At 32.0% G+C, this 17,129-nt stretch overlaps 1 protein-coding gene across 3 annotated transcripts in view; it reads right to left on the bottom strand.

Moving 5' to 3' along the window:
• Window positions 1-2,791: 2,791 nt before the first annotated feature.
• LOC122534802 overlaps window positions 2,792-17,129 on the bottom strand; it is a 19,143-nt gene continuing 4,805 nt past the window's right edge. For all 3 annotated transcript variants that reach the window (XM_043665771.1, XM_043665774.1, XM_043665773.1), the window contains exon 4: window positions 2,792-2,816. In XM_043665771.1, coding sequence (XP_043521706.1) covers window positions 2,807-2,816 — 10 coding nt within the window. In that variant the 3' untranslated portion in view covers window positions 2,792-2,806. The remainder of the gene's footprint in view (window positions 2,817-17,129) is intronic.

Raw genomic sequence — 17,129 nt, forward strand, 5'->3', positions numbered from 1 at the left:
CCACTCCGCAGAGTGGCAAGAAGCTGTTGACTGTAAATATATACGACAATAAATAGTAAGTTAAGCTTAGAATAGGCAGGTATTATTAATTGTAAATTATCGTTATAATTTATTACATATGTGCGCTATTATTATTACATTATATTATATTGGTAATTAATTATATTATATTATTATATTATTTGGTACGCAATTCTATTATTATTATATTATATTACTTGGTAATTAATTATATTATTATATTATTTGGTACGCAATTCTATTATTATTATATTACATTACTTGGTAATTATTATATTATATTATTATATTATTTGGTAATAAAGTTAAAGTTAAAATTAAAAATTAATTGAATAAATAAGTAAAGTTGAAGTTACAATTTAAGAAAAATCTTCGAGATCGGAGATGACTCGCGCACACCTGCGTGCAGTTTACTTTTTCATCACAGTTTTAAGTATATTATATATATAAGTTTTAAGTATATTATATATATAGTTTTAAGTATATTATATATACAAACATGTATGCTCTCGAGGATAAATCAAGTTCGTGCATACAATGAATATCTTGTAGCAACTGTTGTTCATAAACTGCTCTATCTGCTTCGATACTTGCTGCGGAGGGCCAAAGGCGTCTCGTTCTGGTCCGCCGTGTCTGTGCAGGAATTCTTATTTCACTTCTACTCCACAGGGAGAACAGATCACTCCCGTTAATCTTCTTCAGCCGGTTAGATAATAAAAAATTTTCGTATTTTCCCGTAGAAAATCGCTGGCAAAGTAGACTACGAAATTTCTCGGTATTTTTATGCAAAAGGAAGAGAAATTTATTTATTTCGTGTAGAAAAATCTCTAGTCGACTTTGTATATGTTCAAATGTTTTTAGCGTAGAAAATTCGGCCAAGATATTATATTAAAAGTAGTATTTCTATTTAAAAGTATTTTAATACTGGTATGGAATGTAAAAGGAAAATATTTATTTTATAGAAAAATCTCTAATTAACTTTGTAGAAAATCGCTAGCGGACTAGGCGAATTTCAAGGTATTTTAATACTGGTATAAAATGTAAAGAAAAAAAGAAAAAAATTTATTTCACGTAGAAAAATCTGTAATCGACCTTGTAGAAAATTATCGGCAAGATTTATATTACAAATAGACGCGAATTTCCAAGTATGTTTATGTTTCTGTCGTTAGAACTGTAGAAATAAAATGTAAAAGAAGAGTTTTTATTTAGTGTAAGCAAATCTCTCAATTGACTTTGTACATTTTATGTAAAAATGTTTTCGTAAAGAAAACTCGCTGGCAAAATACATCAGTTGCAACATTTGCGAAGATTTACGAAGGGAGATTTCTGAATGTAAAATTTCTCTTAATACCAGAATAAAGGGAAACTTTCGAGCAACATTCTGCTATCCAATATCGTGCATCGTGACTTCGTAGAATGTAGAACGTTCAAACGAACGTTTCACACATCCCGCGATAAGATAATAAACTCTTTGTTTGCCATGGAGAATCCTCGATTTTTCTTTGCACGATGCAGTACGTATATAAAAGACGTATCCGACGTTTTGTTATTCGACGAGCGGGGCCTCATGGATCGCGCGCGCTTTTCGTTCAATTTTTGACGTCACTCACGGCACGTGCATTTTCAGTTTAACGACGCTGAATCAACCCTACTCGCTCGACTGACTCACCGCGAATTTTTAATCAAGTCTTTTCTGCGAAGAAGTTTATGGACGGATTTATAGCGGAGATCGTCTAAACAATCTCGCACGGCGGATCGATTTTTATCGCTCGTTAAAGAATTGACTCTAATGTTTGGCGGGGGCTCTGAAATCACACGCAGTGGCAACGTGTCTGTTCATTCGCCACATGTGTAGATTGATGATGAATATTCAAGAATATATAAAAAAAAAAAAAAAAAAAAAAAATGTATAAATACGTGGAACCAAATAAGTCAGATTTGAAACAGTAACTTCAAGAATGATCGTTGTCGCTGATCAAATGTCACTCATGTGACAGATGACAGCAATTCTACGTCGGAATTTAGCCTTATCCTTTTATAAAATATTTGAACAGCGTGTGCGTCGATCAAATTCATCGAAGGCTCGAGTATATTGTTATTGAAATGATTAATTAATTTATTGAAGTTCAAACAAGATACATTTTTAACACGTCGTGATGCACTTAATAAATATATCAAAAGATGTACGTTCGAAAATATGTATTTATTTTATTTATTTTATGTATTTTTATATATTTTATTTACGTTATGTTTTTATTTTCATAACTTAAATTCGGTAGTAAACTTGGAAAGTTTTGCTAATTTCAAAATATAAAAATATTATCACGTGTATTAACATGTGCTGTTATATTGTTATATCGAAATATACGTTTATTAAACGTAACATGTTATTCATAATACAATAATATTATTGTTACAAGTAATATACATAATAACACATAATTGATATAGTGTATACATTATATACTATGATATGCTATTAATTTTTTAATCAATTCTATAAAAATTTGGCGGAAATATTATCATATACTACACGTAAAGTGTCATTAATATACTTCGAATTAGATAATATTTCTTATACTGGCACAGTAACTCCTAACACAATAACCGCCATGTATAATTTATAAAATATATATATATAAATTTCACGTAGCTGGTTAAGATTCTAATCGGACTCGAGCGTGCGTCGTACACCGTTCGCATCAATAATACCTCCGGGCAATGATCCACGTCGAACTACGTTGCAATTGATACCAAATACGAGGCTGCAACCATACGTGTCTAATTAATACTCGCTTGCGACGCGTTCCCATACTTTTACCATTTCGAAATTTCCCGACGACGCGAGCGTGTATCGTCGGCGGACAGAGAGAACAAGCTGACATAACAACGTATATTTTTAGCAAATACGCAGAACTTGGCATAAAATTCCGCGCGGACCGCGGCCGGAATTTATTTAGATAAAATCCGCTCCACGCTCGAATCTAATTTCCTGCCTCGTTCTTCTGCCGATCGGATCGGATGTGCCGAAGAAAAACACGCTTTCCACGATCATTTCTAAGACATGGTGTTTAGGTTAGGTTAGGAGTATTTAGGTTAGGTTCGTCACGCTGGACGTGACAATAGAAATTTGCTATGAAACTCGTGTGTCACGTTGGACATTGTTTCAAAAATTATCAAACTTCGAAAAATTATAAAAAATAAATTGCAGTATACAAATAAGTATACTCCCAATAGATTAGAAGTAATTAGGTTAGGTTAAGTTCGTCACGCTGAAGGTGACAATAGAAATTTGCTATGAAACTCGTGTGTCACGTTGGAAATTGTTTCAACAATTATCAAACTTTGAAAAATTATAAAAAATAAATTATATTATACGTAATAGGCTAGAAGTATTTAGGTTAGGTTCGTCACGCTGAAGGTGACAATAGAAATTTGCTATGAAACTCGTGTGTCACGTTGGAAGTTGTTTCAAAAATAATCAAACTTTGAAAAATTATAAAAAATAAATTGCAGTATACAAATAAGTATACTCCCAATAGATTAGGAGTAATTAGGTTAGGTTAGGTTCGTCACGCTGAAGGTGACAATAGAAATTTGCTATGAAACTCATGTGTCACGTTGGAAGTTGTTTAAAAAATAATCAAACTTTGAAAAATTATAAAAAATAAATTGCAGTATACAAATAAGTATTTTCATAATAGGTTAGGAGTATTTAGGTTAGATGTGTTATGCTGGAAGTAGCAATACAAATTTGCTATGAAACTTGTATATCACGTTGGAAATTGTTTAAAAACATATCAAACTTTAAACAATTATAAAAAATAAATTATATTAAACACAATGTTAGGAGCATTTAGGTTAGGTGCGTTATGCTGGAAATAACAATATAAATTTGCTATGAAACTTGTATATCACGGTGGAAATTATTTAAAAATTATAAAACATAAATTATATTATACACAATAGCTTAGGAGCATTTAGGTTAGGTAGCTCACGCTGGAGGAAATGAAAATTTGCTACAAAACTCGTATATCACGTTGGAAGTTGTTTAAAAAATTATCAAATTTCAAAAAAATTATAAAAATACATTATATTATAGTAGCAATAATAAATAAATAAAAAACATTGAATTTCACCATTGTACATTAATTTACTCTAAAATAAGTATCTACAAGTGGACGCGCGAGAATATTGAAGGCAAATCGAGTTCAAAGAGTTAATTGTTATCTTTATTTTAATTGGCAAGTTTGTTGTTGTTGTTGTTGTTCTCGGATTGGTGAGTTTGCGAGAAAAATATCAGAGTATTTTTTAGTGCGTGCAAAAATTGAAATAAGTTACAATTCCCAGAGAAGATCAAGATCATCCACGTGTGACAAACGCTTCTTGTAAAAATAAAAAAAACAATCCCAGATCTTACAACAATCTAGAAAATACAACTCTCGACAAACACTGCGTCAGTCAGACAGAAAGAAAAACCCACTCCAGATACATGTATCTAATCGAGGGTGTATCATTTTTCTGAAAAAGCAGAAACGACTCTTGCAAAAGCGAGAACGTCATCGAGAATTTATCGTGTACGAAATCTCTGATTGGAAATCATCGCTAATTGGATTACCAGCCCACTTACGAAAGATCTAAACGCTTACGAATCTACAATCTACAATTCGAATCGGCACTGTTGTCGATTTATTTTTGAAATAAAACGCTACGTGTGTCGCTAGCCCGCTGGTATCTGGTTCGCGGACCATAACGAGTGACCGAAACGTATACAATAATTTGTCGCTTTCTTTTTCTTTCGAAGTCATCGGTATGATATCACTGGACAAAAACTATTAAGAGGTAATAAACTTATCATTTATATTGCCTGGGTTACATTTAAATATACTTAAATATAAATTTAATATATTTAGATATACTTGAATATGAATTTAATATATTTAAATATACTTGAATATAAATTTAACATATTTAAATATACTTGAATATAAGTTTAATATATTCAGATATACCTGAATATAAATTTAATACATTCAGATATACTTTCATATAAATTTAATATAATTAGATATACTTGAATATAAATTTAATATATTCAGATGTTCTTGAATATAAATTTAATATATTCAGATGTTCTTGAATATAAATTTAATATATTCAGATATACTTGAATATAAATTTAATATATTCAGATATACTTTCATATAAATTTAATATATTCAGATATACTTTCATATAAATTTAATATAATTAGATATACTTGAATATAAATTTAATATATTCAGATGTTCTTGAATATAAATTTAATATATTCAGATGTTCTTGAATACAAATTTAATATATTCAGATATATTTAAATATAAATTTAACATATTCAGATATACTTAAATATATTAAGTTACTTTAAATATACTTAAAATTGAGAAAATGTTGCAATTCCCGACGTGCGTGGCACGTCATTCCAGCGCAAGAGGTGAACCTCTCGGTGTTACAGTGAGATTTCTCGCGAAGCTACGCTTCTGACTGCGAGAAAAACTGAAATTTACATCCGGCGGTGGCTCACACCTTGTAATTACGTTAGAACGAAACTTCAACTAGCTTCAACAATAAGTCAACATTTTGAAAAAAGAAAAGGAGCAAACGTAATTATTTTCGTGTAAATTGATTTTGACGACAGTTTGAAAAAAATGGTGATATATACGCGAAAGCCAGCCTTCAGTAGCTGAGAGTGGTTAATTAAACGCTCGTTGCTCGTGCGGGCAACGTTTGCAATTGTTGACAATTGACGGTGGCCCAAAGAGAAGGGAAAATAGGAAAAAAAAAAAAAAAAAAACGACGCAGAGGACGAAAATAATAGTCGCGGAGAGCTGGCCGCGCTGACGAAACGCAAATAAGTTGCGCGATACATTTTTCACGGCACGTATGCTCGTGCAGAAGGCACGGCGTGAGTGGAACAGATGTTGCGCGCCAGAGGCAACAATTTCAAGTGGCCGCTGTTGTCGCGTTGTTCGCGCGACTTGCCAAACGCATTATTGGCACCGGCGAAATGTCGGTCGGCCTGTCTCGCGTTTTATATACGCGACATTGTTCTCGACGTGTTCGCCAACGTATGCAACTGTGACGCGTCGACTTCCATTGAGAGCCAAGCGTCACGCGACAGTTTTGTTTCTCTTCGAATGAAATTTTTTCGTATCTCCGTACATTTTCGGATAATCGTTTTATATATATAAAAAAAAAAAAAAAAGGTCACACGTTGAGAAATTAGATTTACGTACTAAACCACGTGTATTGAAATTTCAAATTGAATAACAAATTTCTAACGTCTGCGATACACTTTTGCAGAAATTCGAAATAAAAACGAACGTGTTGATCCATTTTTTTTTTTTTTTTTTTTTTTTTGAGACGAAAGAGACGAAATATTTTTTACAAAAGTCGAATTTTGTCTCTCTTTTTTTTTTGGAAACAAGGCGAAGAATTAACATCGAAAGACGATTCTTGGGACGTTGTGTCTCACGAACGAAACTTGGACAGGCGTTTTAAAGTCAACTCGTGCCTCTGGCCTTTAATTTCCTTTCTTCCGTACGAAAACAGAGAGTCAAAGAGAAAGAGAGTACGTAACGCCAACGTGCTTCAAATTCTTCTCCTCGCCACCTTCCTTCTCTTCACCTCTCGTTTCGGCCAATTAAAATCTCCGTTCTTCGTGGGAAAATTTAATTAGGAGAAACGCGAACAGTGACTGAACAAAACTGAACGCTCACGTGGAATTTTAACGCGAATAATATATTTTATCGAGCATTTGAATGTGGGGCACAGAAATGTGGCTTTGAGTGTGTTTTGTGACATTTCCAACAAAATTTTACTGTCGATGTTCTGACAGATGCAAGATGTTCTCAATGTGGAGTCAGTTTCGCATAGAAATTTATTCAAATGAAGGATTATCGATACTTTGGATTATAACTTCGTAAGAAAAAAAAAAAAAAAAAATAAGAATTCACATAGTGATCTACTTTCACATGGTCTTGTTACAAAGCATTAAAAACCTCTACTTTGACTACTCTGATTTCATTTTTTCCCCTCAAGACACTTCATCATCACGCAGCAAGTGGAAAAGTGCTAAGTTTAAAAAAAAATACTGAAAAATTTTATTTACCACTAAACAATTCTCCTACAATTTTTTTTTTTCAGTCATTTCATTGAACTTTGGATGTCGAACGACAAAAATTCAAAAATCGCGTCGTTCAAAATTAAAGAAAAAAAAAAGTCGTATAACAAAGTTCAAAGTTTCGTCGTAGAGAAAAAAATTGGGCCAAAAATGTGAAGGAAAAACGAAATTTTTAATATTTCCAGAGAGAACGCTCTAACTTTCACAATTCGCGCGAGGATAGAAGTGGTCTTCTACGCGATAACAAAAACATCTTTGGAAAAAAACGAACCTAGAACAGCCAAGGTAGAAGCGTCACGCTTTAAAACAAGATCAATTATTAAATTGCATGATTCTGTTTCACCAAGTTGCGACAGTTCAAAGTATCGATTAATTTTTCGTCGTTGCGCGGTCAGTTCTCTGTGTCCCTCCTCTTCGAAATGTTGCGAAATGTGGCGTTGCTTTGCGATTGATTAATTAATAAGCGAATGAGGCACTCGTTCGTTAGAGTTATCACCGATTCGACACAATTTCTAATTACTCGAGAGGCGATGAAACGTTCGAGAGAAAAAAGGAAACTTTGAACGTCGCGGAGGTACGATCAGATTTCGCGACGAGCTGCGACTGTTGAGAAAAATTTCAAGCGGCGGCAAAACGTTGCGGTAAATAAGGATTTCGACAGAAGGGAAGGAAAAAAGGGAAAGAAGAGCGAGGAATAAATACAGACAGCTATTTTAAGACGTTCAACCGGTTTTCAGATGCAACAACCGCGCTCCGTCTCGATAAATTCCTCGCGCATTTCTCTGCCGACGATCGCATCGCTTCAACCACCGAATTTGTTCATCTCTCTCTCTATCTCTCTTTTTCGAAATTTACCTATTACTTTCTTTTAATTAAAAAAAGAAAAAAAAAGAAGAATTTCTCACGTTTCTCCAATGTATATTTCACGACTATATGGGAAATATTTGCTTTGTATTTTAAATAAATAAATCTAGAGTTGTAACGAAGAGAGTGATGACGTGAAATATATTTTGAATTATTGTACGTGTGCTATATACGTACGTAGATTATTATATACATACGTGTAAAATATATTTAAATATGTTTTCATTTGATGACAATTTGTAAAATATATTTTATGTAGCTTTATAGTATTATATATTTTATATTATTATATAGCATTATATACGTATGTAGATTATCACACATGTTTCACTATATTTTTGCTTGACATTATATAATATAATAAAAAAATATTTTAAATAATATAATATTTAATATATTTAAATATTTAATATAATATAATATAATACTGTAATAATATATTTAATATATTTAAATATTTAATATAATATAATATAATACTATAATAATATATTTAATATATTTTAATAATATAATGAAATATATTTCATATATTTTTATAGTATTATCTATTTTATATTATCATGCAGTATTATATAGTATTATCACATAGTATTATATACGTATGTTTCAATATATTTTTTATTTGTCACTATGTAATATAATAAAAAAATATTTTAAATAATATAATAATATTTAATATAATATAATATAATAATATAATAATATATTTAATATATTTTAATAATACAATAAAATATATTTCATATATTTTTATAGTATTATCTATTATCCTATAATATTTTGTACAATCAGTACATGTACGTAATTATTATATATACGTGTACGTACATGTACGTAAATTATTATACAATATACTTTTATTTCACGAGACTGCGCGAAATATATTTCACTTCGATCGTTCGAACAGTGATCCAATCACGGAAATTCCACTTCACACGTTGGCTTTGCAAATAAATATTCCGAGTTATACTTTTACTTGCAATAAGAAAAACGCACATATATATATTTTTATTTAAATATACGTTTGCAATAAAAAAATATATATATACATATAAATTCCATTTTCATTCGAGCTGAAGGAAGACGGCAAATTTATCGACGGAGAGGAGACGATTGAAACAATTCGTTCCAAAACGTTCATGAAACGAGGCTCTACGGTGAAACATCTCCCTCTAGCCGGTGTTTTCCAAGAATTTTTCCCGAGAAGACGGGAAAACAGATTTTTATTTGAACGTGAATCAAAAGCTGCGAAAACTATCAAAAATTAACGATGGTACGAAAAAACCGACTACCAATGTCGAAACCGAGCTGCCAATTTTTCAAGAAGCCAGGAATGGTGTGTTTCCGGGGTCGACCCAATTTCCTCGGTAAATTTTCCTCGTCAGCGAGGAAAAAGCCTGGTCAATCGATCGAATATATCTCGTTTTCTCTCTTCTTCGATCGGGGAACAATACACCGTCACGGGATAAAAACTGGAAATCCCCTCAATCGCGAACGTCTACGCGTTACGTGAGGAAAATTATCGTCGTAGATTTTCTTTTCTTTTTTTTTTTTTTTTTCCTCCGTGGAGTTTCCGTGTTCCGTGCTCCGGCTCGATTTTCGTTCTTATTCGAGAACGGCAAGGTGTTATGTTTTGTCTCTCGTTAGATACTCGCGGATACCACAACTTTCTAACAAAAGAAATTGAGAGGAAATTGTAAACCTCGTTTTCTTTTATTTTTCGTAAAATAAATATCTGTCACTTACGAAGAAGTAATTAGAAATAACATGAATGTACGAGTAATATTGTTAATAGTACTTGATAATACATGGTCAATAGTATTGTTAACAGTACTTGATAACACATAGTCGATAGTATTGTTAATAGCACTTGGTAATACATAGTCAATAGTACTGTTAATAGTATTTGATAATACACAGTCAATAGTATTGTTAACAGCACTTGATAATACATAGACGATAGTATTGTTAATAGTACTTAATAATACACAATCAATAGTGTTGTTAACAGTACTTGATAATACATAGTCGATAGTATTGTTAATAGTACTTAATAATACACAGTCAATAGTCGATAGTATTGTTAATAGTAATAATTGTCAGTAGTACTTGATAATACATAGCCAATAGTATTGTTAATAGTACTTGATAATACATAGTCGATAGTATTGTTAACAGCACTTGATAATACATAGCCAATAGTATTGTTAATAGTACTTGATAATACATAGTCGGGAGTATTGTTAACAGCACTCGATAATACATAGTCGATAGTATTGTTAACAGTACTTGATAATACATAGTCAATAGTATTGTTAACAGTACTTGATGATACATAGCCAATAGTATTGTTAACAGTATTTGATGACACATAGTCAAGAGTATTGTTAACAGTACTTGATAATACATAGTCGATAGTATTGTTAACAGTACTTGATAATACATAGTCAATAGAATTGTTAACAGCACTTGATAATACATAGTCAATAGTATTGTTAACAGTACTTGATAATACATAGTCGATAGTATTGTTAATAGTACTTGATAATACACAGTCAATAGTATTGTTAATAGTAATAATTGTCAGTAGTGCTTGATAATACATAGCTAATAGTATTGTTAATAGTACTTGATAATACATAGTCGATAGTATTGTTAACAGTATTTGATGATACATAGTCAACAGTATTATTAACAGTACTTGATAATACATAGTTGATAGTATTGTTAATAGTACTTGATAATACATAGTTGATAGTATTATTAACAGCACTTGATAATACATAGTCAATAGTATTGTTAACAGTACTTGATAATACATACTCGATAATATTGTTAATAGTACTTGATAATACATAGTCAATAGTATTATTAATTGAATGTCATCTAAACTTAATCGTAAATAAATTACACTTTCCCCAGTTGGAATACGAATATCACTGAAAATTGAAAAGAAATTTTAAATCTTTGCTCTTTTATTTTTCCACAAAAAATCTGTCAATTGAGAATAACGTAACCGACTAATGAACAGAATAATATTGCCAATATATACCCAATTTAAATCTACTCGAATCTGACTTAAATTTAATCGTACATAAACAAATTATAAATTACCATTGTAAACTGAATACCACTAAAACAATCTATCACTCGCGAGGGAAAATACACGTGAACAGAGAAAGTGAAACGACAAAGAATAACCATAAAACTATTAAAAAATAAGTAACAAAGAAAAAAAAGAAACTATGAAATTTTTTTCATAAAATCTGTAGATTGAGAAGGAGATATTGGAAACGAAGTAACGCGAGCACACTGTACGAACTATAGTATCGTTTAATGGCACCTGATTTAAAACGTACTCGAATTTAACCTAAATTCAATCGTACATAATCACACCTAATCTAGATCTAATCGGATCAGATGGTAGGTAATCCGAAGCTAGCCGTGTGTAATCGTGTTTAACATAAATCTAACTGAACTTGATCCAAACTTAATTACACCTAATCACTTCGTACCTAAACCCACGCACATAAATCAAATTATACTGTTTGAATATACAGGTGATTGGTGTTAGTACTTTGCAAAGTGCCTGCTAACTTGCACGTAGTACACAGGGAAATATGCACGTACAGAGAATGCTTGCTGTGTTTCATAGCGTTAACGCATGATGAAATAACGATTCGGTCGTACGAAGTTTCAACAGAGAAGCAGTTGATACGTAATTAAAGGAATGTAAGATAAATAATACAAGAGGCGTATTATAAAGATACATAATAATAATAATATGAAAATGTAATAATAATAAATAAATTAATTAAAAATTGAAAATTAAACGTGTAATAATAATATTAAGGAATATTATAAAAATATATAATAAAGTAATAAACATATATATAATTATAAAAAATATAAATATAATAATTATAATATATAATTTATAATATAATATAATTATGTAATTATAAATAATATATAATTTATAATATAATATAATTATGTAATTATAAATAATATATAATTCATAATATATTACAATTATATAGTTATAAATAATATAAAAGGAATATTAAACAAACATGTGACAATGAAAAATTGTCGGTAATTGAAATTTAGTGAAATTTTTACTCTGACAATTGTTAATTCGCACTTGCCGAACTTGATTTTATATTATCTAGAAAAATAAGGATACTTTTGCTTTCGAAAGTTGTAAAGATTCAAGAATTAAATAAAAACATTAAAAAATTGCTTCGAGTTCAATAAAATGGTGAAAAAAGAAAGATCATACAGCGAGATTTAGGAGAGAATTTTATTCTTCAAAATCGTGATACGTTTAGTGAGAAAAATTCTAATTTTCGCGAAACAAAATGTTTTGACACACGTTTGGATATAGACAATTTTTTCTGAGTTTCCCTTAAAAAAAAAAACAGAAAAAAAAAAACGAAGTCACGACTGTCAAAATAGAGACTTCATGCTTTAAAACGAAAACAAGTGGATCTTCCTTAACATGATCTTTCTTTACGAAGTTATACATCAATTGTTCAAATGATAATTTTTCACTATCATTGGTACAATTACAATTTATATAATTTATAAAATATAATTTATTCTACACTGATCAGAACACCAAAAAGAAAAAAAAAAAAAAAAAAAAAGAAAAAAATTCTAATACGCCTTATCTCACACTATCCAGCCAAAACGTCCCAAGCATTTTATTTTTCAACTTAAATAGCCTCTGCCACAGACTCAAGGGACCCAATGCCTCATGCATGCTCCGTTAAACCTTCGCCAACCGTCTGCCTGCCAGGACCAACCACTCGATACATCCACTCGTTTGCCACTCGACCCTCTCCAACGCGGCTCCACCTTGTCCTTATAGGTGACAGAAGCGATTAACCGACGCATTTCGTCTTGGACGACGCGTGCTGGCCATCTCGGCACCGTGAAATCGCTGATAAGCTGTTCGAATTCGACGGCGGTTAGTAGCGCGAAACGCTCGTAAAGCGGTGAACGTGAAGGGGCGGGAAGAACGAAGAGAGTTATCAAGATGCATTAGGTCGCTCGTGGAGACCGCCATTAACAGCTATCTGCCGCTTCTGGCGTTACTTACAACTGAATTTAGTGCGAGCTCGTGGACTACGAACCACCGGTAGCACGGATTTCTATTAGCTACTAGGCGGAAGGAAGTGCCATGCCATTTACAATAGATACGAGTCGTCGCATCGTCGCCACGATGGATTCTCCGATCAGACTGTCCGATCGTCCTCGAAGAATTATCGGCGAATTCCTGAGGTTGTCGAAAGGAGGCGCTGGTTGAATCCCTTCGGTTCTACATTTTCGAGTTTTACGAGCAGGTGGTGGTTATTCTACGTGGAAGTTACGACCCGTGGAATCGACGCATCGAACATCGCCAAGGGGTTGTTACGCATAAATTTCGAGCGGGCAAGTGGCGACACGAGGGACTGGAATTGCTCTTTTAGACTTTTAGTCGTTGGGGGCTGTTTCGATAAGTAGAAAGTTGAAGGAACAGAACAATTCTTGTGGATTTCGAATCGAAATTTCGAAATTCAAGTTATCGTTGATGTTCTAGAGTACGAATTTATTATCGTAGACATTATTATAGACTTTGAAAGTTTGAAATTCGAGTCATTTAAAATTCCAGAGTTCGAAATTATCATTGCAGACATTATTATAGACTTCGAGATTGAAAGTTTGAAATTTGAGTCATTTAAAATTCCAGAGTTCGAAACTATTATTGCAGACATTATTATAGACTTCGAGATTGAAAGTTTGAAATTTGAGTCATTTAAAATTCCAGAGTTCGAACTTATTATTGTAGACTTCGAGATTGAAAGTTTGAAATTTGAGCCATTTAAAATTCCAGAGTTCGAAATTATCATTGCAGACATTATTATAGACTTTGAGATTGAAAGTTTGAAATTTGAGTTATTTAAAATTCCAGAGTTCGAAATTATTATTGCAGACATTATTATAGACTTCGAGATTGAAAGTTTGAAATTCGAGTCATTAAAAATTCCAGAATCCGAAATTATCATTGCAGACATTATTATAGACTTCGAGATTGAAAGTTTTAAATTCAAGTCATTTAAAATCCCAGAGTTCGAAATTATTATTGCAGACATTATTATAAACTTTGAAATTGAAAGTTTGAAATTCGAGTCATTTAAAATTCCAGAGCTCGAAATTATTATCGTGGACGTTATTATAGACTTCGAGATTGAAAGTTTGAAATTTGAGTCATTTAAAATTTCAGAATTCGAAATTATTATCGCAGATATTATTATAGACTTCGAGATTGAAAGTTTGAAATTCGAGTCATTAAAAATTCCAGAATTCGAAATTATTATTATAGATTTTATTGCACAGGATTATTGTAGACTTTGAAATTGAAAGTCATTGTTGAGATTCTAAAGTTGAAAATTATTATCGTAGATTTTATTATACATTATTATTGCAGTATTATTGTAGAATTGAAATTTCGAGATTCAAGTTGAAATTCTGAAGTTTGAAATTATTATTTCGATTATTAGATTTTGAAGTACAGGCTTTATTACTCGATTATTAGATTTTAAAATATAGATTACTCAATTAAAATTACTATCGAAATTGTAGGATTTTATGGCAAATAAAATTCCCGCCGATTAATAGAATAATGATGAATGTTCAATTAAGAATTCTTCAATCAAAACACCATAGAATCATTGTCAAAACTTGCAGACACATTCACCTGAATTTTTTACAATCTTAAGACACAGTAGACACAAAGAATACGTAAAGAAGCGCTTACAAAAAGATTCGTGACCCAACTTCCAATCAACTTCAACTGCGTAACCTCCATTAAAACACACTCAAACCTATGTCATCATCTCTTTTTTTTTTCACGAAATTCCACGACGATGTTAGAAATTTCCATTCCAACCTATTCTGTATTCTGAGTATTCTCCCGATCCAGAGAAATCGTTCCCTCTGTGTACATTAGAGTAAAAATTATTTATCGTATTCCGTGTTGAGACTGACACCATCGCGACACGGTGTAAATTAGAAAGAAAAGAGAAAAAGAGGGGGTAGAAGACGAAGAGGACGAGCGAGTAACAGGGGACACGTTTCACGGCTGGTTGGGCAAATGGATCAGTAATTTTCCACGATGCATTAACGAGCCCGTTATTAAGCCTCCCTGCTAGCGACGTTTCGTGCGCCGATCGAGCGAAACGAAGGTAGAAAACCAGTCTTTAGCAGTCGTCGATGCCCTGGCCGGTGAATTTCAGGGTCGTGGTTACGCAAACGACGCAGCGCAGTCGTGATATACACCCGCGAAAAACCGTGTTATCGGTCGTCACCGCTCTTGTTTCACCTCGATCGGTCTATCAAGGCTAATGGTGCAACGATCCATCGCTCTGCAATCTAGATCGACGTTTCTTAATCTCTCGATTATCACGGAACTCTTTGAAAAGACTCGTTTTCTGTTATCACTGAAAATCCACTTACTCTCAGGCTTGTATGTTGTTCGAGTAATAGATTGACACGCAGTGAAGAGGATAATTGAATGAATTCTTATGTTTTTACAGACGATCGAATTTTTACAATTGCCGAGAGAAGAAAATATCTCTGTATGACGTAAAGTCATTCTCGAAAGTGGCTTCATTTAAAATGAGACCGACTGGATCGTTGTGTAAATCGGTTTTCTTTTTTTTCTTTTTTTTTTTTTACGAAGTTATATCGAAGTTTAAATTTACTTTTCACTGCTACTGCTCTATTATACTCTTCGTTGTACATTTCAAAAATGATAAAATGACGAATCGAACAATCTATTGCTTCATATAGCTGCATATTACTTGAAATAATTATTGTATTTATATTTTTACTTCATTCCAGAATAATAATAAAAAATACAAATAAAATAAAAATAACATATATAAATAATAATAATATATAATATATAATAAATAATAATATATAATATAATATATATAATAAATAATATATCCAAGTCTGTTTCCTCTTAATTATTTGTGTCCACGTATCAGAGATTAAGAGACATTGGTCTAGAGGATCATTTTGCAATAAAAAAAGAAACTCCAAGTTTCGTCATGTTGAACGATGAAAGGTGAAAATGAAGCAGATGGAGGATTACAACGAAGATGTAACACTTTTGGATGGCAAATATGATGCAAATGAAGGAGATTCGTGTTGATGATGGAGAATGATGACGTTGAGGCTGTATAGTTTTCGAGATCGCCAGAAACATGTATTGGGGCTCGTGTAACGTGTTTGACGTTGAAGTATTTTTAGTTTTGATGAAGTATAAATGGATTTGAAGTGGAAGCTGAAATAAACGAGGAGAAACGAAGATGGAGAGGTGAGATTAGTGGGTGTTGATGTAGAACAGTAGAACAGTGAAGTATCTATTTGAGTATGAACTATTTTTATCTCTCTTTATGAAATTGCGTAACGACGATCGAAGCGAGCCAGAAGTTGAAACGAACTGGTGGGAAAAAAGAAATCTCGCCCCCAGGGGACGCTGAATTATTTTTATCCACCGTGGGAATTTTATAACGAAAATTGGATAAGTTAAATTAGAAATTGAAACGGACGAGTGAGGGAATTCGGTCTCGCGTGTAATTGTACGATGAAATAAATTATTCTCCCCTTTGATAGACTGCGTGTGGTACGAACGAGTTGAAATTGATGTTTGAAGCGAAACGAGGAAAAAGATTGTGTCGCAGGTGAAACTACGTCCACTTCTAGGAAAAAAACGAGAGAGAGTCCGAAGTAAAGCAGTTTTATGATTAGTTATGAAACAGGTTTTAGAAATAGAGCGGTATTTGCGGACGCAGAAAAAGGAAATTGCAACACAGCTTGCTAATGATACTAGCTTAATGTATACTGATAACTTTTAACGAGTGTGTTAGACAGATTATTACACGAAATATGAATATATTTTTCTACTCTTTTTACGTTACTCAATAGATCTAGATTCCCGAGTCGTGGTTTCTTAAAAAAAAAAAAAAAAAAAAAAAAAAAAAAAAAAAAAAGAAAAAAAATCAAAAAAAAAATTAAAAAA

The sequence above is a fragment of the Frieseomelitta varia genome, unplaced genomic scaffold (assembly GCF_011392965.1).
Source record: "Frieseomelitta varia isolate USP_RPSP 00005682 unplaced genomic scaffold, Fvar_1.2 scaffold_641, whole genome shotgun sequence".
Taxonomy (NCBI): Eukaryota; Metazoa; Arthropoda; class Insecta; order Hymenoptera; family Apidae; genus Frieseomelitta; species Frieseomelitta varia.